At 36.4% G+C, this 24,740-nt stretch overlaps 1 protein-coding gene across 8 annotated transcripts in view; it reads left to right on the top strand.

The window, feature by feature from the left end:
- Positions 1 to 24,740, top strand: part of Rad9 (cell cycle checkpoint control protein Rad9) — an 85,879-nt gene that overhangs the window by 16,013 nt on the left and 45,126 nt on the right. For 7 of the 8 annotated variants that reach the window (XM_076488701.1, XM_076488699.1, XM_076488704.1 and 4 more), the window contains exon 3: positions 8,564 to 8,634. The exons of the other annotated variant lie outside the window; for it this stretch is intronic. In XM_076488701.1, the coding sequence (XP_076344816.1) occupies positions 8,564 to 8,634 (71 nt within the window). The remainder of the gene's footprint in view (positions 1 to 8,563; positions 8,635 to 24,740) is intronic. 8 annotated transcript variants of the gene reach the window in all.

Here is a 24,740-nt window from a genome sequence, read left to right as displayed (position 1 = left end):
GGTGGACCCTGATTATCCTTTTCATTTATTTCATGCCCAATTTTCTTGCCTTTGTCTTACCCTATTGACTACTGTGGTTCTTGCCGTCTATCCACCTTCTTTTTGAAACCATCCACAGACATCCCAAGGTTTTTTGGGGAACTGTTTCTCCCTGATTACCTCCTCATTGGCACATTTGTCTTTTTTTGTCTCTAGCTTTTGACATGATTTCTTTGTTGTTGGCATTTCTGCAGAGGGATGCAACCTTGTCCCAAGTTCATTTATATCTTGCACTTAATGCCTTGGGATTCTATTACCAGTCACCATCTGACTGAGGTAGTTTAAATTATTCTCTCCCAACAGACCATCAATCCTGTCAATTATCCATCTCCAGATTTTTATTTCAGGCTGTTTCTGGTACCCACAAAAATTGGGGACTGGTGGCCTGTAATTGGTGTGTTTTCCCTCCATCAGTTTTTGGTTCAACCCTGATTTACTATGTAGTTGTTTCTCCCTCTCAGGTAGTATTTTTCTCCATGATAGTGGTTAACTTAAGGTAAACATAACAAATCTTTATCTACATATCCTAAAATCTCATCAGTTGAGACACAATCTTTTGTTTGTTCATCACAGGGTAGTTTATCAATTCCACACCTTACCATTTTGAATTGCTTTGACCCCACATGTTTTTTGTTAGGTAGTCTAGGCTTTTGCCTAACATTTGCCTACTCTGGGGTTGTGCTTCCATCATTACATGGAAGAATGATTTCTGTTAGCTCATTCTGTGCAGGAATGTGCCTTTCATCTTTATCTAATGCTCCTGGAAGCAGCTTATGTGGGTTAGTTAATCAAGTTGGACAAGGTATTCTTTATACTTACTCATTATCTTCTCCATTTATGTGTCTTTTTATTACACTCATTTCTATCATGCTCAACCTTTTCCTTGACTTTCTTCGATGGAGCTTTCAGTTCTTTATGCCCTTACTGCTCTCTCTCTTCTAGCTCATGAGGTTCTCACACTTTTGGGGGTGTGATCTTTCATGGAAGCTGTTATCCTTATGGGTCCTGAGCATATGAGGTTTCTTAAATGGACTCTGACAACCAATAGAATCTTTCATAGGATCTATTGGAGGCTTCTGTTCTCCTTCCTCCTCCTCTTGTAGGTGATTTGCATTGGTGGTTGGACAAGGGTCACATGTTGGCAAGTGTTTTGCTTTCTTCTCCTCATCTGGATTTATATATCTCCATGGTTAGAAGGTATGGATCAACCAGTAGAACCTTCAGGTCAGCAGTTTTCAGCTACAGGGGTTACCATATCAACATCTTGGAGTTTCTAGCTGTATATTGTGCCTTAGATCATTTTTTCATCTTGCTTATCAATAAAAGTGTTAATACCCATACCAGTTGTTCTGAGATGCATTTTTATTTCAAGTGGGTTTCTCATCATCAAGAAGTGGGGGTTTATCTTAATTACCAAGGCAGACCTGTTCTTATTCTCTTTGTGGTCAGACCTTGAATCTCCTTTTTCAGACTCGCACACTACATATTTGTGTCATTGTGTGTCATGTGCTGGTTGTAGTCAATATTGTTGTAGATCGTATTTCCTGTCCCAACAAAATATCTTCTCGGTTTGGATTCTTGTACGTGGTGAGGGGACATTCCAGGGAAGGTTCTATTCTTTCAGTTTACCTCCTCTGGGATCTAAACATTTACCCACATGTTTGCCATATGTGGTGACCTGTGAAGGGGAGGAGAGGATCCTGGTGGTTGAGGGGTTCAACCCTAACACACCACTTTGGCCTTGAATTCCTGTTGACAGGCAGTCTTGGAGTGGTTCCCCTAGGATCATTCGGCTGGTCCACTTGGGTTAGGGTCAACAAAGTACCTGTGTTGGATGCTCTCAATAGGTGTTGTGGATATTGTATCTGATGCTGGTGTTTAGGTATAGTGCTCATGAAACCCTAGCATTGCTGCAGTGTCCTTGTTTGGCATTGTAGTGTGTTCCCTTATTGGGCTCCATGGTGGTTGGGGTTGAGTGGGCACCAAAACATTCTTTTTTTGTTATGGATCTTCCAAATAAAAACTTGAATAAAATAGTGAAAAAACAGTTTATAGGTAAACGATTACATCTTGAAGATTCTGAAGAGTAATCTTCAACTTCTTCAACACCTGTATCTCATTTTCTAATATTACACTCTTTATCAGACAAATCTTTGGGGCAAATATCTTCCTTTTTTATTCAGAAGGGATTAGAGGGACATGCAGGCTATTCAAAGTCAGTCAAAAAACTTTGCTCTAGTGACAAATTGGTGGAAATATTTACACCTAAACACAGTGAGCTCCTCTTACATTTGAAGGCAATTGGGGATATAACCATTGAGTTATGTCCCATGCTACTTTGAATTTATTATGAGGTGTTATTTTTGAGAGGAATTTGAAGAACATCCCTGAGTCAGAGATTCTCTTTGGTTTCTCCATCCAAGGAGTTTCTGCAATGAGGTATATTTCCTCTCTCAAAGATGGAATTACTATGCTGACCAGTATCCTTATTTTGACATTTACATCACCGTATCCAGCAGCCACCATAAAGGCATGGTATCTTAATTGCAAGGTATGGTCATACATTCCAAATCCTCTCTGATGTTTCCAGTGTCAGCAGTTCGGTCACTCGAAGACATCATGTCGTAGTTCCTTGACATATGCTTGTTGCGGTGGCAAGGACCACGATGCCCTCATTGCATTAATTGCAACAGCTCTCACCCATTATTCTCAAACTATATGAAAAGTCTATCGACCTCCATGGTTAAAAATGTTTGAATCAATGTCAACATCCATCTCTGTCCCTAACATTCATTCTAGCAAACCCTAAGATCTACTTCCTTTGGTTCTGGGTACGGGCATTTCCTTGGGTACATTTTCTTCTCCTGCCCAAAGATGCAAAACAATCATTTGTTCATCTCCTCAGTTGCTAGAATCCTCTTCCAATGACAGAAACCTGCTCAATTGACCCAAGATAGGATTCATGGAGACTGAAAGACCTCCCTCAAATAAAGGAAATAAATTAAAAAGATGGGTTGAAAGCATAAGGGCTCTTCACCCAATTTACCTAAACATAAATAAAAATGGCCACTTTGATACAATGGAACTGTTGAGGTTTACGTTCTATTCTGGATGACATCAAAGCATTGATTGCTTCCTACCATCCTTTATGTCTTTCCTTACAGGAAACATGTCTGAAACTTACCAATACAGTCACCTTTTGGTGGTTTTCTTTGTACAGAAATGACAGGCTGTGTGATGGACGAATGCATGGAGGGGTGGCACTCTTGGTTGATCAGCATGTGTCCACCCTGTCTTTACCACTGGACACACCCTTGAAGGCTGTAGCCATTGATGTTTCCTTTGGTCGTACCATTACTGTTTGTTTTCTCTACCTGTCTCTTGAAGAGACCCATGATCAACCAGATCTTGATGTTCTTATTGAACAGTTGCCATCTTCCTTTTTGATCCCAGGAGACTTTAATGGATATAATCTGGAGAGGCGTTGATGTTGATAGGAAGGGTCACTTCATAGAGTGTATGCTTTCAGATCACAACCTTTCTCTTTTCAGTACTGATTCTTATACTTATTTTCATGCACTAGTCTGTCCTTTACTGCTATTGATCTCTCAGTTTGCTTCCCTTCACTATTCTCCCACTTTTCATGGAGGGTTGACAATAACCCATGAGGCAGTGATCATTATCCTATTTTTTTTTGAGAGAGATTGGCTGTGGTTGATGCCACCCAACCTGCATGCCCTGGTAGAAGCTGGATCAAGTCAACTAGACCTCTTTCATGTGCCATCATCTGTAAGTCATCGATAGATGACTGTGGTGCAGCAGTGACTGACTGTATAAGTAGACAGCTGCCCAATGTATTCCTAGAAGTTCAGCATGTTTTCCATGACATTCTCATCTATGGTGGAATTGCTTTTCAGGAGGCCTGTGCACATACTCTGCAGGTAAGATGTCAAAGCCAGAAGGAATCTTGGATTAAATATACAACCAGCATCTTTTCTACCACCTGTTCCAAAGTCACTTCTGCTTAATCTTCTTAGCCATCAAGACACCGACAGAGCAATTGTCTTTTTCCTTTCGTGCTGATCGCCTCTATGACTATAATTTCCTTTCTACACTGGCAGAACTCAAACTGGTTTTTCATCAGTCTGGTAGTACATTGGCTGGATCTGATGATATACACTATGAGATGCTGTGCCATATCTCTTGTGCTTCACTTCCTATTCTTCTTCTTGTTTTTAACCAGATCTGACAGGAGAATGTTTTTTCTGATGCCTGGTGCTAGGTTATTGTTCTTCCTCTGTAAGTCCTTGGAGAGGATAGTTAATGCTCATCTTGTTTGGTTCCTTGATTCAAATAACCTCCTCTTGCCTGTTCAGTGTGGGTTCCGAGGACAGGACTCCATCATGGACCATCTGATTTTGACTTGAAACGTTGATCAGAGAAGCCTTTCTCAAATGACAACATCTTGTGTTTAGTATTCTTGGCCCTTGAGAAGGCTTATGATTCTACATGTAGGTATGGCATTTTGTGAGACCTCCACTTGTATGGGTTGCATTGCCATTTGCCCATTTTTTTAAAAAGTTCCAAGGTTGTTTGGGTTCAACACTTTCATATTCTATCCTTCAAGAACTTGGAGCCCCTCAGGGCTATGTTCTGAGTGTCATACTTTTCAGTATAAAGATTAATGCCATCACTGGACAACTCCCTCTTACTCTTGCAAACGGGATCTATGTTGAAGACTTCAACATCTTGTGTTAGTTGTTGAACATGAGATTTATTGAGCAACAGCTACAGACTGCCCTCAATCGTTTACTTAAGTGGACCACAGCAAATAATTTTTAACTTCTCTCTCTCTCTAAAACTGTGTCAATGTCAGTGAAGTTGTGCTTCCCATGGTCCCTGAAGCAAAGTTTTTGGGGCTTATCATTGATTGACTCAAAGCTGACCTTTATACCACACATCAAGCATCTACGAGTCAAATATGTAAGAGCACTGAACATCCTCCATGTCCTTTCTTCAATCACTTGAGGAGTGGATCGATGTTCTATGCTAAAGATACATTGATCAAAACTTGACTTTGGGTTTTTGATCTATGGCTTTTCCAGGACCTCAGCCTTGAAGATGTTGGACCCTACTCATCATGTTCTTCAGGTCTGTAGTTGGGGCATTATGCAATTCTCCAGTCCAGAGTTTACACGCAGTCTCATGAGCCTGTATGTATCTTTGCAACTGTCTTTGTTGTATGCTTCAAAACTTTGAACTTTACTGCAGCATCCCACCTGGGGTTATGTTTTCGTTTCTCCATGGGCCATATTTTTTCAGAACAGATAATCTGCTATTGTTCATTTTGGCCTTTGTATCCAGTTGCAGTTGGATGAATTGAGTCTGTCCTTGGATGGCATTGCTCTATCCACTGGTCAGCCCATTCAACCATGGCTTATTTCCATCCACAAATGTGTTTCACTCTTTAAGTCATATGAGAAAAGTGGATACTCCTGATTGGAAGTATCACCTTTTGTTTGCTAAACATTTTTTGAGCCATCCTTCCATTTCCATTTATATGGATGGTTCAAAATCAGGCAAATCTGTGGGCTGTGCCATGGTTTGTTGTGGTTAGGTGGTTGCACACAAAGTCCCCTCTATAGTTTCTGTGTTCATTGCTGAACTGCATGCAATTTCCTTTGCCCTGGATCACATAGAAGCTAAGCAGTACTCAAATTGTACTATTTATATCAATTTACTTAGCTTCACATTAGTCCTCACCCTGTTCTCTTTGATATTCAAAACTGACTGGCCCATTTCTCTCTATCATCACCTTCTATTCAGTTTTAATGGATACCAGGCAATGTTGGTATTCATGGGAACAAGTCTGTCTGCTCTGGCATTATCACTGTCATGCCTGTTCCATACATGGACTATGGTTCTGTATTCAAGGCGTGGCTCCATGCCAGTTGGCAGGCAGCTTGGAGTAAGCAACATGATAAAAAGCTTTTCCAGATAAAATCCTGTATTGAACTTTGACTGTCTTCTTTCCATATGGATCAGAAGGAGGAAGTTGTCCTAACTAGACTATGTATTAATCACAGTTTTCTAACTTGCCATTTTTTTTTATCTGTCACTGATGCACCAATGTGTGGTCAGTGTGACACTCAAGTCACAATAGTCCACATTTTACTGACATGCTGTTATTACGACTGTGAACAACGTCACCATTTTAAACATGTTTTGTTCCAAGGTTTATTCGTGACTCTTACAAATGTTTTTAGTTTTTTTAAGGGCCATTAGCCTTGTTAACATCATTTAAGTTTTTAATTCAAAAATTAGATTTTGTTTTGTTTTAACATGATTCCTTTTTACTAATTGTAATAATTTTACTTTACGTTTAATTTTTTTACTGGTTGTTTGATGCAGATAGCATGGTTGCTTTACACCATAAAATGGCAACCAACCAATCCTTCTTTTGGGCTTTCCAACACTTTTCTTTCCTTCATGTTCCACACTTATTAAAATCCTTTCTTTTTTTACATTTACCTGATAATATCTTTCAAATCGCAAAAATTTCTTGCTTTTCATTGGATGTTGTTAGTCATCAACCAGTTTTGTCTCCTCAAACCAGATTCATCTTCTGACAGTCTCTTATAGCTCCTCATTGACAACTTGAGGAGATTCTCTATGCTGACATTTGAACTACCCCATATTCATCCATCTCACTTTATTTTTACCATCTGGTTGTCTAATCTTCATTCTTCAATTAACTCTACATTTACAATAGTTGAGTGTTTTACTTATTCATTCTTTGCCCTCATTTTATTTTTGGATTCCTTGAAGTGGCTAGTATTGTTTTACAAGGAATACTCACCTGTAATCTGCATTGTGTTAGGATAATTGAAAGTACTTGTACCATTCTTCCTGGCTCAGTCTGTGCCAACTGTAAGATGGTTGTTCCACAAGATTAGTGGAGTATTACTATAATACATTCTATAGCCCAATACAGAATATACCCATTTCATAGACTATTATGGAAAAAGCCAGCACCAGAGTTGTACATCTGCCTAGTTTTCTGAATAATGCTTGCTGCATTTTAAAAGTAGGATTTTACATGCTACCATTGCAATGTCTTCAGTAATAAACGTTTTTGGTAGGTGCCTGATGGGGATCTAGGTGCATAATCCTGGTCTTGCCTACATCAATTCTCTTCCCTCAAGTGGAGGCCAGGAGACCCTTGCCAATTACCAGCTCCCAGTTGCTGGGGTGATGGGCCATGGAGAATTGTCAATGATCGAGACCTATATGCTTTGGACGAGAATATTAATCCCACTATGGTGGGAAGTGAGGCAATGGTATTTCCAGAGAGTTTAGTGCCAACCACCCTATTACATGTTGATCCATCACAATTTCCAAGTAGAATTTGATCACATCACTTTATCAAACTTGCATATCTGTCTGTATTTGTTGGAATGTCTTCTCACACAGTGACCAGAACTCTATATATGATGGTATAGTAGATGATATTATTTAATATTTAATTCTGATGTCTCATGCACATACCCATTTTCCACATCATGCAAAAGGGACTGTTGTGTTTGATGGTTGTGTTATACTAATTGTACCTATAAGCAAAAATGATTACACGATGCTGTTCTTCCATGACTTGATTGCCAAGGGGCCTGAAATGTCTGGTGGGGGGTGGGGGATTGGAACATGGAAATTTATCACAATTACTCTTCTTCAACAACTGGGTTTGACCTAAAAAGACAGAAGGTTGAGGAGGTGTGCATGCAAGGTACAGTCTGAATGAACCCCAACCTCATTAATTTACTGGCCATCTGATCTTGTGTGTGTAAGTACTTGGGTGGTTATGTGCCTATTCTACTTGTCTTTGTAACATAATTCAGGTCTTTTGCCTTTTCCAATCCTACTCTTACTGGATGAGATGAGAAGATGAAGTTTCCATGGATTTATTCCTGTGGAGCCCTTGCCATAGAGTGTTACACTCCATTGGTTTTCTTAAGATACTTGCTGAAGGAAGCTCATCTAGGAAAATTTTAAGTGTGGGATTATAATTTTCTGTGTACAAAATTGAGTGATTGTATCAGAAGTTAACATTTACATAATTGAAAATGTATTTCTGATACAATTTCTACATTACATGTATAGTGAGTGCTTTCACAAAGTTGTTGGTATGCAAGTTTCTCTTAGAAGATTAGCTTGACTTCAGGAGAAAAATAACTTTCTGTGTATGGAAGTGAGTATCTATCAGAAATAAATATTCAATTAAGTAAAATGTTAACTTTTGAATTGTATTGAAAAGGTTATAGAATAGCTAGCAGTTATAATGTCTAGTTCTCATTTAAATTATTCAAGTTATACTGAATAGATATATTTAAAGAACTGATGTGGAGACTTAATAGCTGAACCATTGGAAAACTTTTTACTAAATTGTAATCTGTATGTTGATATGTAACTGGAGCATGTTTTTGGGTACTTTTCAAGTAATTTTTGCTTTTTCTTTTTTTTCCCCCAGTATTTGGTCGTGCAATTCATGCTCTTGCAAAAATTGGAGAAGATATCTATATTGAACCTGAGAAAGCTGGTGTAAGGTTTTTTATTTAGTATTTTAAAAGGTATTATCTGATATAGTGTATTTCAGATGAATTATAACTCAGTGAAATCATACTTTGTTTTTTGTAGAAACACTGAAACACTTGTTAAATCATTTATGTCATATCTAGTAAAGAGTTTCTGACTTGTAAATATTGAAAGACACTAACAGTATTTTCACATGGCCTGAGGTACTGGAATCGTAGTTTGAGGGTTGTTGATCCAAATCCCTTTCGTGACAAACATTCTTGCTCTTTCAGCTTTGGGAGTATTATGATGTGTGGGTAATCCCACTTCTTATTGGTAAAAGAGTAATGCAAGTGGTGATGACAAGCTGCCTTTCTTCTAGTCTTTTACTGCTAAATTATGGACAGCTAATCCAGATAGCCCTTGTTTAGCTTTGTGAGAAGTAAAAAAACAAAAACAAATTAATATATATGTAAAAATGGCTCGTTTGGGTTGAGAAAATATTTTACATAGAGGAGTGAACAACAAGCCGTTTTTACGTATATATTTTTCTCCACAAGTGGGTTTTCTTGACATCACTGAAAAACAAATTAAATTTTTATGTTCATTTGTGGAGAATAAATCTCAAATTACATATGTCTTCATGCATTCAATTGAAGGTTATTTGTTTCTCAACAGTTTATTACTGCTGCATTGGCTTTTTCTCCTACTCAAGAATTATTTACTAAGCAAGACAGTTTTATACCTGAGATTTCTTGTAAACACTCAATTAACAAGCGTGACTACAAAGGCACAACATCATGTATATTACTTATTTATAGCCATTTAAATGAACTTTTATTGCAAAATAATCAACTTTTTAAATAGGCTGTGGACATTCAAAACTTTTTATGTAGTATATTTTGTATAGGTTTTGGTGTGAAATACCTAGCCGATTTTACTCTAGGTCTGTGAAACAATGCAAATGATCTTCCATGTATTCATATACATTAAGGTAATTGTTGTCATTCTGATATATGTTTTCTTTTTGTACAACACTTTTCTATAATTATAGTTAATTAGGTCTTTGTTAACATCCTGGTTATATAAGATTTCTCATAACCTCATCTCAGAACCTTTAAGGAATATGAATTGAATGTTTTTCACACAGATTTGCTGGTTTTTTTAACAGGAAAGTTACTCTTGAAAGCATTGCTTTGTTCCAATGGTTAGTTTTACAGCTATGTAAGGTGCACCTGAAATGTTCCTTGTTTGTTCATTAACTTATTAAAAAAGAATTTGTTTTATTAATATTTTAATGTGCAATACCTTCTTTTATTATTACCAGCTTCGTTGTAATTAAATACAATTTAAAATGTTCAATGTTTTAGTATTTTTTAATAGAATTTTATATACATTTTTACTCACTACTGTTATGAAAAAAGTCAAATTAAAAAAAGAAAGTTTAATTCTTGAAACTAAGCAATATCAAGTTTATTTAATATTCAGGAGAATGACCACATATAAGGTTATTGATGACTTCTCATTTGATGGAAGTTTTCTTCAATTCATAGTTCTACCACAAGTTAGGAAAGTGTGAAAAGATGTGTTAAAAAAAAAAGTCCATATCTTACTTTATATGCAAACAAATAGTTATAGAAGGCAGTAGTATGTTTAAGCCAAAGTAAAAGTTATTTATCAGAGCAAAAGAGAGTTTGTGGGACATTTCTTGGCATCTTTTATCAGGGATTACAAGAATCTTAGAAATTTTAAGGATAAGTGTCTATAACATGGGAATTTTACCTACAGTGACAACTAGGAATTAGTATTTGCAATGAAAGTTGTTTCACTATTAATGAAACTACCAAAAGATGCATTTGCAAAAATGAACTTGTTTATTGCCACATCAATATTTTGTAATGTGTTTTGAATCATATGTAGACCTACTTCTGCAATTATAAGATTAATTTTCATAATTTTTTAAATAGTTTTATTCTGTTATATTGTTTATCATTGTAGGATGTATTAAATATTAAAAGAAATTGTTTAAAGATACAGCTCGCTGTTTTTATCAGTAAGTATTCTTTACTATAAATTCTAAAGATTTTTATTATCTTAGTATTCAAGCTTTTCCTTTTTGTGTAACCGAGTAACCACAACTTGTTTGATGGAACCAATTACATGGTTACACATGAAAATTCATTATCATGAACTATGACAGTGAGTTGTTTAAAGAGATTATAAAGAATCCAACAGTACCCTTATAGAACATTCAGGCTAAAGCAATTTAAAAGTAAAGATTCAGTTGAAACAACATTTTAAAACGTTTATTGTTGACTGCTGAGGATGTATACATATATAGAAATGCACAAAAAAGCATCCATGCTATACTTAAATGGCTGGGGTTATTTGTAATTCTTCTTATTGTTATTCTCTTGCCAGTCTACAAAAAAAAAATGGCTTGCTATATTGTGCTCAATCTTTTTGTAGAATACTAAGTATAGTACCAAGAATGTCATACACTTCTGGCTAAAATCTTAAGGCCAATGAACATAAAGAAAAAAAAAACATGCATTTTGCATTGTTAGACTCAACCACTTATTTGAGTAGAGCTTCAAAAGATGAAAATAAGAAAAGGGAAAATAAAAATAAAAAAACGTTTGTAGCATTTAATAGGGAAAATGTGAACACTATGAAATTAGCCTAAATACTAGCTGGTCAAAAGACCATACCAAAAAGAAGTCCTAAACAGGGTAGGAAATGCCCAACAAGAGGTCTCAGTAGTGAGTTCCATGGCTGTCATTGCAAATAACTGCAAACATCCACCCCTAAACATTTTCATTGTGGTTCAGTTCAGGCAAACACGCTGAATGGTCCAAATGAATCTCATTGTTCGCCATGAAAAAGTCCTTTGTCCTGCGGGCATTGTGGATTGCAGCGTTATCCTGCTGGAAAGATCCAGTCATTTCCACACAAGCGAGGGCCTTCAGTCAATAAGGATGCTCTCTCCAACATGCCAATCTAGTCAGCTGCTGTTTGATGCCCCTGTATAACCTGAAGCTCCATTGTTCCATGGAAGGAGAAAGCACCCCAGATCATGATGGAACCTTCTCCACTGTGTTGTGTAGGAAATGTCTCCAGTGGAATATCCTTATTGTGCCAGAAACATTGGAAGCCATCTGGACCATCCAGGTTAAATTTTTTCTCATCAGAGAACAAATCCTTCGTCCACTTTTCTACCTCCCATGTTTGGTGCTTCTCAGCAAAGTTTAACCGAGTTGTTTCATGGTGTGGAAGGAGGTGTAGCCTTTGAAGACATTTTCGGTTTTTAAAGCCTTTCTCTCGTAGGTGCAGTTTTGTTGTTCTTGAGCTGCATTCTACTCCCGTTTGGCTTTAATCTGGTTCGACAGTCAGCTGGTGTCTTGCCAGACAACCCGTCGAATCCTCCTGCTCAATGCTGGTGAAATTTTCTTGGGCCAACCACTTAATTCTCATTCTGTATCCCTCAGGGTTTTTTAAGAAATTTGCAACAGCAGTTTTACTATGCCCAATCTCACCAGTGATGGCACACTGAGAGAGACCTTGCTTTTGCAGCTCGACAATTCTGCCACGTTCAAACTCTGTCAGCTTTTTAGCCTTTGCCATGTTTTTACCCAATGTAACAAGGAGGTATCAGTGGGAGATGTTGGCAGTGCTAATGCTTGAACATGAACAACTAAATTTTGTTATGTGTTGACCGATTAACGCTTCATTTCAGTATGGTCTTAAACTTTTGATCAGCTAGTATTTAGACCAATTTCATAGTGTTCACATTTTCCCTATTAAATGCTAAAAAAGGTTTTTATTTTCCCTTTTCTGATTTTCATCTTTCAAAAAGCTACTCAAATAAATGGTTAAGTCAAACAATGCAAAATGCATATTTTTTCTTTATGTTCATTGGCCTTAAGATTTTTGCCAGCAGTGTACATGTATTGAAAAGTTGATTTGTTTCTTCTGTATTTTATATAAACTAATACACCTAGTAATTCTAGTGAAAATAGCGTTATCATTACCCCTTGAAGTTAGTGTCCTTCCATCTAGATGAAATTATAAGAATTACCAGCCAATAATAGATAAACATAAGATGATTGTGACATGTTGGTACTTGGTGCTTTCTACACTATGCAATCAGTGTCTTTAGGGAGCTAACCCTTATATTTTATATGAAGTGAAGGAGTGAAGAAATAACACACACATTAAATTTTAGGATGCATATTTATAAAATAATTACCTTAAAAGCCTTTATGTTTTAGATGTATGTATTACTGGGAAAGTTGCTCATTTACTGATAAAATATTGTGTGTGTGTTTAGAGAATGGTGCGTCTTAGTCATGGCATATATTTGTCCATTGCCTTATATATATATGTGTGTGTGTGTGTGTGTGTGTGTAATACAGAGAGAGATGGAGAATTCAGTTTCATAGAAGCTGTAAATGATCACTACATAGTCAATGAAATCTCCAGCTGTAGCTTAACATTTTACATCTTGAACTAATGTGACCAAATAGACAATAGTAATAGTAAATTGTCATGAACCATATCAGCTAGCTGCTAGATATGTTTATCATCATTATAATATGTAAAGTTAGCTACCATATCAAGAAAGTGTAAATTGCCCTTATGTAGCTTTGCATAAAATTAAAAAAACAAACGTATGAAGTAATCCTTTGGCCATAGTTGAATATAAAAATATCCAGCAAACAAGATAAATAAAAATTTGAGAATTTAAAAACATGCATATAGGGATTGTAAAATAATGGGACAAGGCACAAGGTACTATAAACATTATTTCCCCTTGTTTTAGCTTCATACTGTTTGCTAGTATAACATTTGGTGGAGTCAAGCCAGGAATTTGTAGTGAAAATAAGTGATATCCACATTATTTCCAGCTATATTTACTTCTTCCTTTTACAATTCCTATTTTCAGGTTTAAAATTACATATGTTTTGTTAGTTGTTTTGTCCAATAAAACTGAAATGCTATTGTAGTTATGGAACCAGTAAGATGCTGCCTCATTGTATACTTAATTGGTTATATGGCTCACTTGGAAATGAAACTAGTAATATTTCCTTCACTCCTGAAAAAAAATATACACCATTTGTTATGAAATGTGAACTTAAAAGGAGAAGATATCTTCATAAAGATGGTGTCATTTCATACTAGGGTGTAAAGACACTCAACTAGTAATCTGAGAGTCACAGGTTCAATTCCCTGTCACACCAAACATGCTTGGGCTTTCAGCTGTGGGAGCATTACAATGTGACAGTCAATCCCATTATTTATTGGTAAAAGAGTATCCGAAGAGTTGGTGGTGGGTGGTGACGACTAGCTGCATTCCCTCTAGCCTTACACTGCTAAATTAGGGATGACTGGCACAGATAGTCCTTCTGTAGCTTTGTGTGAAATTCAAAATTTCATTAGTAGTATTATTACCTCAAATACAGGGTATCAGATTATCCTCCATTCATGTACATTTTTAAATAATCCATACTTTATAAGAATGTCAATACAGTGGACAGCTGTCATGCCAAATGTATTATGTGCCTAAAATGAGTTAATCTCACAATTGTAACACTTAAATCATAAATCCATTTGTTTGTTTGAGAGCCCATTGTTGCAAAGATCACCTAAACAAAGAACAGTTTGGATCCAACTTGGGTGAAGTGATGAACGCACATATGAAAAACTAACAGAATAGATGCAATGATTTTTGGGAACATATTTACAGCAGTATAAAGGTCAGGTTTAATAGTCTTTAGGTATCGCAAGCTAACTGATAAGACAAGGCTCAAAAATATTTTGAGAGAGTTTTGTGACAATATGGCCTGAGAAATTTTTATTTTTATCAATTTCTGCCAATATACTGATCTATTTAGCAATATTTGCTGACTTAAAATGTTTATTGTTGTATTATGGTTAAAATATTTTTTCTCTGAAATTGGTGTAGTCTATAATGAGGTGAGAGGGCATTACCTGAGTACCAACTGACATATTACTATTGTTTGCCAATGCTTTGAGGTTTGACAGTATTACTTATCTTGTTTCCAGAACCTTTCATGATAAACTAGCAAATACATGACCTAGCAAAGAAGAATTTACCATTGAAAATCATACAACAACAACATGGAAAATACAAGTCTGTATCCATCTCCAAAAAAAATATTGCAGATAGGAGAACAGGATAAAAACAAATTAATTTTGATTGTAAGCTTATCCATGTGAAGGAAAGTACTTGTAGATTTAACGGCAAACAAAATGAAATATAAGTACAAACCATAATCTTGTCAACAACAGTCAATTCAGTTTTGTTGAATGAGGTTGATATCAACCAGCAAGCATATCTTGTGAGAGTATTTGATGAAAGCTTGCAAGCGATATATTGACATTATTTTCCATGAATCCAATTGAAATGTGTAATTTTTTAATAGAATAAATATTGATAGTTATTTTATTCATGGTTTAATGTATTATATTTCAGATGATCACAGAATCTGTGATATTTTTTTTCGTTCTTGCCAAGTGATTTACATTCCTACCAACCTTTTACATGAATTTAGGGTTTCAGCTAACAAAAATATGTTTAAGCTTACTTAATGAATACTTTAAACAGGCTAGAGTTTCAGTTTAATGACATACCTCCCAGAATTCCATCTTTGAAGAATAATATTAAAAGGTTTGTGTGGATCTGTTTGAGGTCTCTTATCATTAATCATTGTGGTAGGAATTTTATATGGAACTCTGTACTTGTAAAATACTTTTCCTTGAAGGGAGCAAAACACATAGTTATTCTGCTGTGGTGAGTGACTTTTTTTGTATCTCAGAACAGCGAGTATGGTTATTAACACTTTTATTGATAAAGAGAGAACAATGTTTTGACCTTCCTAGGTCATCTTCATCTTGAATTTGGATATTATCTGTTCAGAATATCAAGCTTTGCCTTTCTTCTTTCAAAAGAAAATTGAGCAAGAGAGAAGAATGATGGTTTTATCTTAGTTTTATATAATAACTTTTTACTAGCTCTTCTGGCTGTTCTACCTCCTTTTCTGTTTGGTTTGCTCATAACTTTGGTATGCAACTTTCTTTTCCTTGTATATCATAATGACTGTTAAGTAGTTTTATTTTATCAGCATCCTTTTGCCTTGTATTCTTATTTATCTTCCTTGTTCTTAATCTTTGACTCCTTTGCTATAGCCTAAAGTATGACTTCTCTGCATTTTAAAACCCTAGTCTCTTTTGTTTATTTTCTCTGCTTTGGGTACTCTTCTTTCTCCTTCTTTTTTTTTTGCAATCTGTTTGTTCTTTTTTTTTTTACTTACTGCGGCTCTTCATCATAACCCTGATTGTTTTCATGGGGCCACCTCTTCTAATTTGTTTGCTCCTTTGGCTTGTATTTCTTTCTGTACAGTCTATTTTTTCTTGGTTTATCTTTTTTCAAAACTTCTTCAGTTTGGCTGTTTCACCTCCTCTCTCCTTGACCCAAGTCTTGGCCCTTTTCTCACTGCTTTAATCTCTGGGGATGTTCTCAGTTCCTTGACATCTTAGGCTGTATAGTCTTGCAAACAGTTTTCCTTCAGTTCCCTGGTATCTTTTCTCAAGGTATATTGCCTGGTTTTGCTGGGCTATTGTCAACTAAATACCAGTGTTAAATATTCTCAGTGGGTGTAGTACACCTTGTGTCTGATGTTATTGTTTGGGTATGGTGCCCATGAAACCTTGGCATCTCTACAGAACTTTACTTTAGCACTGTAGTGTGTCTCTTTGTAGGACTCCATGGGGGTGGAGTCAATAGGCACAGAAGTTTTTCCTTTTTCATGGATTGTACACCCAGTGACTCACAAGTAAAAGAAAAACAACAACAAAATCTTGTTATTCAGAAAGCAACCGTGATTGAAAAACTAATCTCCCACCTTCACTTCCTACTGTTTCTGTATCTCATTTTATCATCCTTAATTCTCTTACTGAGAAATCATTAGGACAAAATGTCTACCTTTTTCATTCAGAAGGGTTTAGAGGCACTTGCTTGTCCTCCAAAGTTAGTGCAGAAGCTCCATTCTGGGGATGTCTTGGTAGAAACATCTATGTCTAAACACAGCAAACTCAATCTGAACTCAAAGGCCATTGGGGATATACTTATTGAAGTTACTCCTTATGCTTCTTCAAATTTTTCTTGGAGATACTCTCTGATTTTTCCAGCATAGGTGTTTTTGTGATAAGACACATATCCATTCATAAAAACAGATTTTAATGTTTACATTACCATGTCCACTTGCTTCTGTCAAGGCAGGTTATCTTAACTGTAAGGTGCAGCCATATATTCCTAAGCCTCTCAAATGTTTCTAGTGTCAGTGGTTTAGACAGTCAAAGGCATCTTGTCATTATTTTTTGATGTGCTTATTGTAGTGGCAGCAATCACAATACCTACAAGTGTGAACTGGACCCTTACTGGAGCAATTGTGATGTTTTCCATCCCTCTTATTTTTGTTCTTGTCTTAAGTGGGTGGAGGAAAAAGGTACAATGTTTAAAAAACTGTCAATAACATTTCTTATTTTGAGACTTAGAAGTTGTCCCCTGTTCCTTCTTGTATGTGGCTTGGCATTGCCAGGTAGTTAGGGCACTTCACTTGTAATATGAGGGTTGTGGGTTTGAACTCCTGTCACACCAAACATACTTGCCCTTTCACCTATGGGGGCATTGTAATGGTATGATCAATTCCACTGTTTATTGGTAAAAGAGTAGGCCAAGAGTTAGCAGTGGGTGGTGATGTTGAACTGTCTTCCCTCTAGCCTTACACTGCTAAATTAAGGACAACTAGCACAGATATCTCTCATGTAGCTATGCATGAAATTAAAAAAAACAAGCAAACCCTCTCAAACATATTATGCTGTTCTCCATTGAACTAGTACAATATTGAAGACAAATCTTTCTGTGCCTCTGAAAGTGTCATTTGCTCATCATGTAATGTTTTGCTTTCTCTAGATACTAGACTTGACAAATCCATTGCTTCCAGTGACTGCTCGGGTCAATCTCCTTTGTCCTTGAGATATGGGACCATTTTTTGGTTACATTCTCAGGCATTGGAGTCTCACTTTTCTGACAGAGATCTTCCAAATCATACTAGGCAGGATCCTTGAACGTTGATATTCACATTTATTCAAAAGGAAAACATTATGCTTGTAAACAGAAAGGTTCTCCACTGAGTTCACCTTCACATAAATAAAAATAACTGTTTGACACAATGGAACTGTCAACATTTCCATTCTGTTTTGGATGACATTAAGGTATTGATCAATTCCTATCATTCCATATATCTCTCCTTACAGAAATTATTCCTGTAACCTGCTATTGCCTTTTAGTAGTTTTCTTTCTATTGTAATAACAGGTTGCGTGACTGTTAAGTCCATGTAGGTGGGGCGTTTCTGATTGACCAGTATGTATCTGCCTTTTCTGTGCCATTTGACATACCCTTGAAGGCTGCAGCCATTTGTTTCTCCATGAGCTGTACTTTCACTGTTTGTTCTCTTTACCTTTCACCAAAAGACTCTTGATCCCTCAGACCTTGAAGCTTTCGTAGATAAGTTACCATCTTCCTTTTATCTCTTGGGAGACTAACCCTTAAATGGCAGGAATGTTGTAAGAAGCAGCATCAATTGATGATGGTTGCTGTTTAAGGGTTAATGAACACAGTTCCCTCTAGAGTGGTGGAAGGGGACATTCTGGAGAGCATATGCTCTCAGATCACAACATTTCTCTCTTTAATGCTGGTTCTTTTACCTAATTTCATGTGCCTAGTCAGTTCTCTGCTGCTTTAGATTTATCAATCTGTTCCTCTTCACATTTTTCTTGTTTTTCTTTAAAAATGGACATTGATCCATGGGACGGTGATAATTTTCCTATCATTTTGATGTTGATTGTCCATGGTCAGTGCTGTCTGTCATGATGGAAGTTAACAGTAGTTGACTAGCTCACCTTTACCACTATCTCTGAACTAGATTGTGCTATTATTAGCCTTCCATCTATCAATGACTCCATGGAGGCATTAACTGTATAATTCTAGTAGCTGTTTGTTCTATCCCTAAAATTTTGAAACATTTCCTATGGAATTCTTATTCATGGTGGTCTCCGTCTTGTAAATAGGTGTGTAAAACTCAGAAATAGGTTTGGGGTACATTTCACACATATGCCACTTTTTCCAACCACATGGCTATCCAGAAAGCCTTTGCCTATGCTTCGTATGCCTGATGTCAAAACCGGAAGGAATCTAGGATTAAGTTCACTACTAATATCTTTTCTTCCACCATTTCCAAAGTGACTTAGGACAAGATTTGGAAGGTCAGTCGGGTTCTATCCCTTTTTTGTTTTGCTCTCCATCAGTCAGGAAGATGCTGATGTTCAGAGCACAGCTTATGTTCTTGATGAAACCTCAACTAACCTCTACAGCACTTCAGTTTGTTTCCTCACCTTCTTGGCTGTCAGGTTTTGGGCAAAGTGATTTAATCTATTCTTAGGAGTTGATCATCTCTTTGACTTTGATTTCTCTCTTACATGGGTGAAACTTCAACTTGCTTTTCATGGGTTTGGCAGTTTTAGCCTTCTTAGTTCATCTTCAGGTTAATGGAAAGAGGTTGCCCTCTCTTTGTTAATCTGAAGATGACCAAAGAAAGTTGATACATTGTTCTGTACTTTATTTTAATTGAAGTTTTAATACCCATAACAGCTGTCTTGATAATATATTTTTACTTCAAATGGATTTCTCATTATCACAAAGTACACTGACTGTAATTTGACTCTCTTAGCTCTCTTCTGGCCTTGGAATTGCTTGATGTCAGTTCTCTCCCTGTTCTCATCTACATTAGAAACAACTGGCTGTTTTCTCTGTCATCTGTTTCTGCCCAGTTTTTTTTGGATACCTGGCCACGTCAGCATTTTAGGAAATGACTGTGCTTGATATTGCGGCTGAATCCATCTGATCTAGTGTTTTCACAGTCATGCCTTTCCATGTATGGACTATAAGGTCCTGTGATCATGGCTCAGCTTTGCACCAGTTAGTAATCTCTTTGGTGTGAACAATGTTATGAGAAACTTTTTTAGATAAAATATTCTTTTACTCTTTGGCCATTTTGTTTCAGTACTGATTAGAAGGAGGAAATTTCTTTTGTTAGACTGCACATTTTTAACCATTTTCTAACTTGTCATTTTCTTTTACCTGGGACTGATCTACCAGTGTGTTTGTTTGGTAACACTCATGTAACAATAATTCAAGTTTTACTGTCATGCCATTGTTATGACCATGAGCACTTTAGACTTCCTGCAGAATTACCCCTGATGTTGGGCATTGTCATTTGTGATGGTGACACTGTCTGATTTGTTTGTGTTTTTAAATTTTTATGATCCATTGACACTTTTTACCACTTGTTTGGCACAGATAGCCTCATTGTTTTGAACCAATAAGTGCCAAGCAACAATAATGATGATATCTCATTGCACAATGGTTACCTCTGGCTACCCAACCTCTGGATTTTTGTGCCTCTATCTCTGTCTCCTGTTCCTGATTGTAGAGGTTTTACTCATCTTTCCCCCTTCTACTGAACACTCCATTGAGAGAATTGGTACTAACTTTTACTTGGAACCAATTCTTAGCTCTGGAACCATAAATGCTACCTCTCCTTTCACTAACAATTTTTGGGTTGTGCAATTTTTTTTTTTTTTTTCAGTTGTGTTCCTGAAAGTTATAGAATCTGATGTTGCAAGCTTCAAGCAGTCTGTATGAGTACTGACATAACAGCTGGAAATGCTGATGTGCAACATGTGTTACGATATTCCATTGTATTGCAAAGTTTCGTAGAGACCATGTTAGTTTTTGAGCTCACGTGTTAATGAGCATGCTCAGAATACAGTATATAATCAGTCATTCATTCTTCAGCACTCTTTACAGGACTGCAAGGTAAATGTTGTTTCTAAGCGCTTCAACATTTTAGGGAAGGCATGTGGCAAAGAGATGCTACTCATGAAGGAAAGTTTGTGGATTCACAAGATACATCCTGAATTAAATGTTAACCAAACAGCTTCACCTTTGCTCTTGAAATAAGAAGTAGTTTAATAACATTTTAAATGGAAGACAATAAAAATTGGTGTTATGCCCATTAAAAGATCTCCTTTGTTGTATCTATTGCTTATGTGCTTAAATTTATAAAATGGTATAGGCATTGCCACAACAATAGACAACAAACCAAACTTTTAATAGTGAAGCCATTAAAAGTCAGCACTTTAATAAACCTGTCTGTGCATTGATCCAAGAAAACAATATATGTGAACAGGGTGCAATGAAATGAATGAGAGCAGGGATCAAAAAAGTGGTTGAGACTCCTGTTAAAGTAAACCCCTTCTTTAACTATTTAACAATTACTAAAAAAAAAAAATCATCCCCACATAACCCTAAAAGTAAATGGTGTGAAAGTAACAAGTCATGTAGATAATGGATCAGATTATTCAGTACTAAGTAAAAATATATAGCCATAAATCAAAAGAAATGATCCAACACTTCAACTAAAAACTTGGAGTTAAGATAATGCATTTTTCTTTGATACTTTATGTAGGCAGAGTATTCATGATGAAAATAAGTTGAACAGATGGCATTTGCCTGTTATAGAAACACAAGTGAAAAGGACTGTTTCAAAAGTCTTCTGCCTTTTGTCTTAAGGTCAGTGTCTCTATGGTGTTGTCTGTCTTTATAGTATTCTGGTGGATTGTGAAGAGTGTGTTATGAGTGGTTGATTTATCCATGTTTCTGTTTGGTGGAGAGACGTCCTGTACATTCAACTAATGATATATAGTCACTGGTTACTCTCTTCTAAGTTGGAATCTCTGTTTAAGGAAGGTTTTACTGTGTTAATGCAAATATGATTCTTTAATTTTTTTTGCCTTCCCAGAGTTGTCTGTATAAGTGATTGTAGTTTTTTTCCCCAGTTTATTTTGTGTGAAGCATTTAGGATATAACTAAGCAAATGTGTTAGTAACAAATAACACTGTGGACCAATGTTTTGCTGTAGTCAAAGATTTGGCTGTATCTTGTCTTACTGTAATAGACTTCATTCATCAAAGTGAAGAAACCCATAACTTATTTACAAATATTCTTGAATTAAATGTGCTATCTGTTGGATATGATACTGGGACTTAAAATACGTCTATAGAAGAAGGAAAATGTTTACATTTAAAATGTAAAGATTGTGAATAATTTAAACAACCAATGTTAAAATATGCTATCTTTTGACACTTGTAACTTTCCTTTGACCTTCACTTTGTCAATCTAAATATTGTTCTCACTTGCTGCAGTTGTTTATACCCAATTTAAATGCTCTTGGCAGTTTTTTACCTTGTGACATTCCCCACCTACTTTAGTGTGCCCTATATTGTTGTACTGTATATAAGAATCTCACTTAGGTGAATGTATACTTTGATTTGACAGGCCAGATCTGCTTTTGAATAGATGAGGTTCCACACTGGACCCTGTGATCACTTTGAAAAGATCACAGTTTCATTATCTGTTTGATCCTCACACTTGCTTTGAGATATTTTTTCTCTTCCCACCCCCTCAAACTTGAATGTTTTGGGAATTTATTGAGTAGATACCTTGTTTAAGGGCATTCTGTGAGTTACGTGAGGCTCCCTTTCCTTGTTTCTTGATGTTTGTGGTTTTCCCAGAGGCATTGGAGTTATGAATTGATGTTGTTTGTTTGTTTTTATCTTGTTGTTGTTGTTGACATTTAGACTTGGCTCCTGGTGGTAGTCAGGGTGCTACTATGCCTCATGTTTCAAATCCTAACTTCTGTTTCTCACTTTATGAACATTCAGAATATATTCCATTCTTAGTTATAAGGCTCCTCCACTTTGGCTGACTGTTGCTAACATTGTCAGAGTTTATCTTGATAGGTGAGGTTTCTAGGAATAAGGTTGTTGCAATTGATGGGCATCTAGTATTCATTCACAGCAGATCCATTGGTACTTCAGTTCCTGATATTAGGCTTGGTTTTTCTGTTTACTTCTTTACCTCCACTAACATATCAATCTGTGGTATTTCCACCTCCAGCTGATTAATGGAGTGTGGATTTCATTCTTAAGCTGTTAGTGAGTTATTTGTCACAGGGGTGGTAGTGAGAGTCAATCCTGTTCTTCCAGAATTTCATTCCCATTTATTTGTTGTGCCAAAGATAAAGGGGGATTGACAGATGATATTTAATCTTTCTAGTCTCAATGAACTCTTTGGTTCTACTAGGTTCAAAATGAAGATCTTTTCTCAACCTGTGTTGGCATTCTTCACCAGGTCTGCTTCTCAACTAAAGGTTAAATTAAGTCAGACTTTCTTGTTGGCATCTACATTCTTGAAACAACAGTACCAGTTTATAAGAACATATTTTAGTTCAATCAAAAACTAATATGACATCATTTTTTAATTAAGTTTAATGTCATTTGCACTCAGTTTGAGTATCGATGGTCAGTGCATATTCACTTTTTTCATCTCACATAACAGGTGTTTTTGATCCTCAGTACCTCATCCTTGGGCTTTGGTGATAAATGTATACAGTATTGATTGGATAGGATTGAAACTCTATGCCTTTCCCCAATTTGTCTGTTACTCAGAATTCTGGCTATAATTTGATCCTCTACTTGAAAGCTGTTGGGTACTACAGATTTGCTGGTCTAACCATGGTTTCCTCTTATACAGTATATTTAATAGATTTCACATCTTCCTCTTTAGCTATCTGTTTAGGCAACCTTGATCCAACATTGTACTTCAAAACCTTTTCAAAATCATGGAGGTTTAACTTCTAAAGTTAACATGTGGGTGCCTCTTGATGGATTTAAATTCCCTTCATCCAGACATGTGCACCATGTAGTTTTTTTTTTACTTTGTTCTTGCTTCATCTCCTATTGTTTTTATATAAGGTAGCTTTATAAACTACTTTTAGTTATTTTAAGCATCTCCAAGTGTTTGACTCTTCATTGCTATCCAACATTCTCCAATGGTTAGAGTTCTTTCCAGAAGACCTTTTCATTTATTTGATTGGAATATTAGGGAGTATTCCATACATTATCTTAACATTCACTTGAGCCTTTAGCCCCAGGTAGCCTGTATCGCCCTTCTCTTAATAGATGTTTTTGTTGCTGCTAGCATATTAATGTCATAAGTTGGAGTTGTTTGTACTACATGTGCACAGAACTCTTTATCACTCTACTATGGTTCTGCTATTATACAGTAGAGCTGAAGTGGAGTAATAAAGAGTTCCATGCTATTGGTCCTTTCTTTCTAAGACTTTAACAGCCAGGGAATGGGGTACGTTCGTCTCATCAATATTTTTGCCAGCTATATCTCACCTCTATGACCAATCAAACACTAATTGTTTGTCTTGTCTAGTCAGATCACTGGTGTGATATAAATTTAGGGAACTTGGTTTACTTATTCTACTATTTTCAGAGCACTATGCCTCAGCACTTCCCAGTGCACATTACACTCCAGATTCTAATAGTGGAGCCAGAGAGCCCTCACCCCATCCAGTTTCCAGCCAGTGAGTGGTGGTCCAGAGATAAGTGGAATGCTCCTTGCCCAATGGATTGGGGAATGAGTATGAATATTCATAATTCTAGATCAGATGAATTCTGTTCCTTTCATTGAGTAAGGTATACATATATATATACAATAATGCCATTCAGAACCTGGAGTGTTGTGTTTTGTACTTCTTCAGGTTAGGAGAAAATTTGTCAGTTTCAATGTTGGTCACTTTTTTGTCATGATTCATGTAGTACAAAACATAGCACTCTGTAGCTACAGGTTAGAATCCAATCAAAAATATATGTATCTATAACACTGTGGTCCAGTATCCCTGACCACCAACATGAGATAATGGGACCAATACCCCATTATTCCAACCCCAAGTTATGGCACCTTGGCTGTGTGGTTGGGGCTGACCTATAATGGTAATCATGTACTATTTTGCCCTTGATACAAGGACTGAGTTCTGAATGGAGAGCATACCTTTGCTGGATGTAATGAGGTTCTCTATTCATGTACCACTGTTATCATGGTATGCCCCTGTTCTATACAGATGCTTTCTGCATGGAT

This window comes from Tachypleus tridentatus, chromosome 2 (genome assembly GCF_004210375.1).
Source record: "Tachypleus tridentatus isolate NWPU-2018 chromosome 2, ASM421037v1, whole genome shotgun sequence".
NCBI classification, from domain to species: domain Eukaryota; kingdom Metazoa; phylum Arthropoda; class Merostomata; order Xiphosura; family Limulidae; genus Tachypleus; species Tachypleus tridentatus.
The sequence above is the reverse complement of the archived record's forward strand: the minus strand, read 5'-3'. Positions and strand labels throughout refer to the sequence as shown.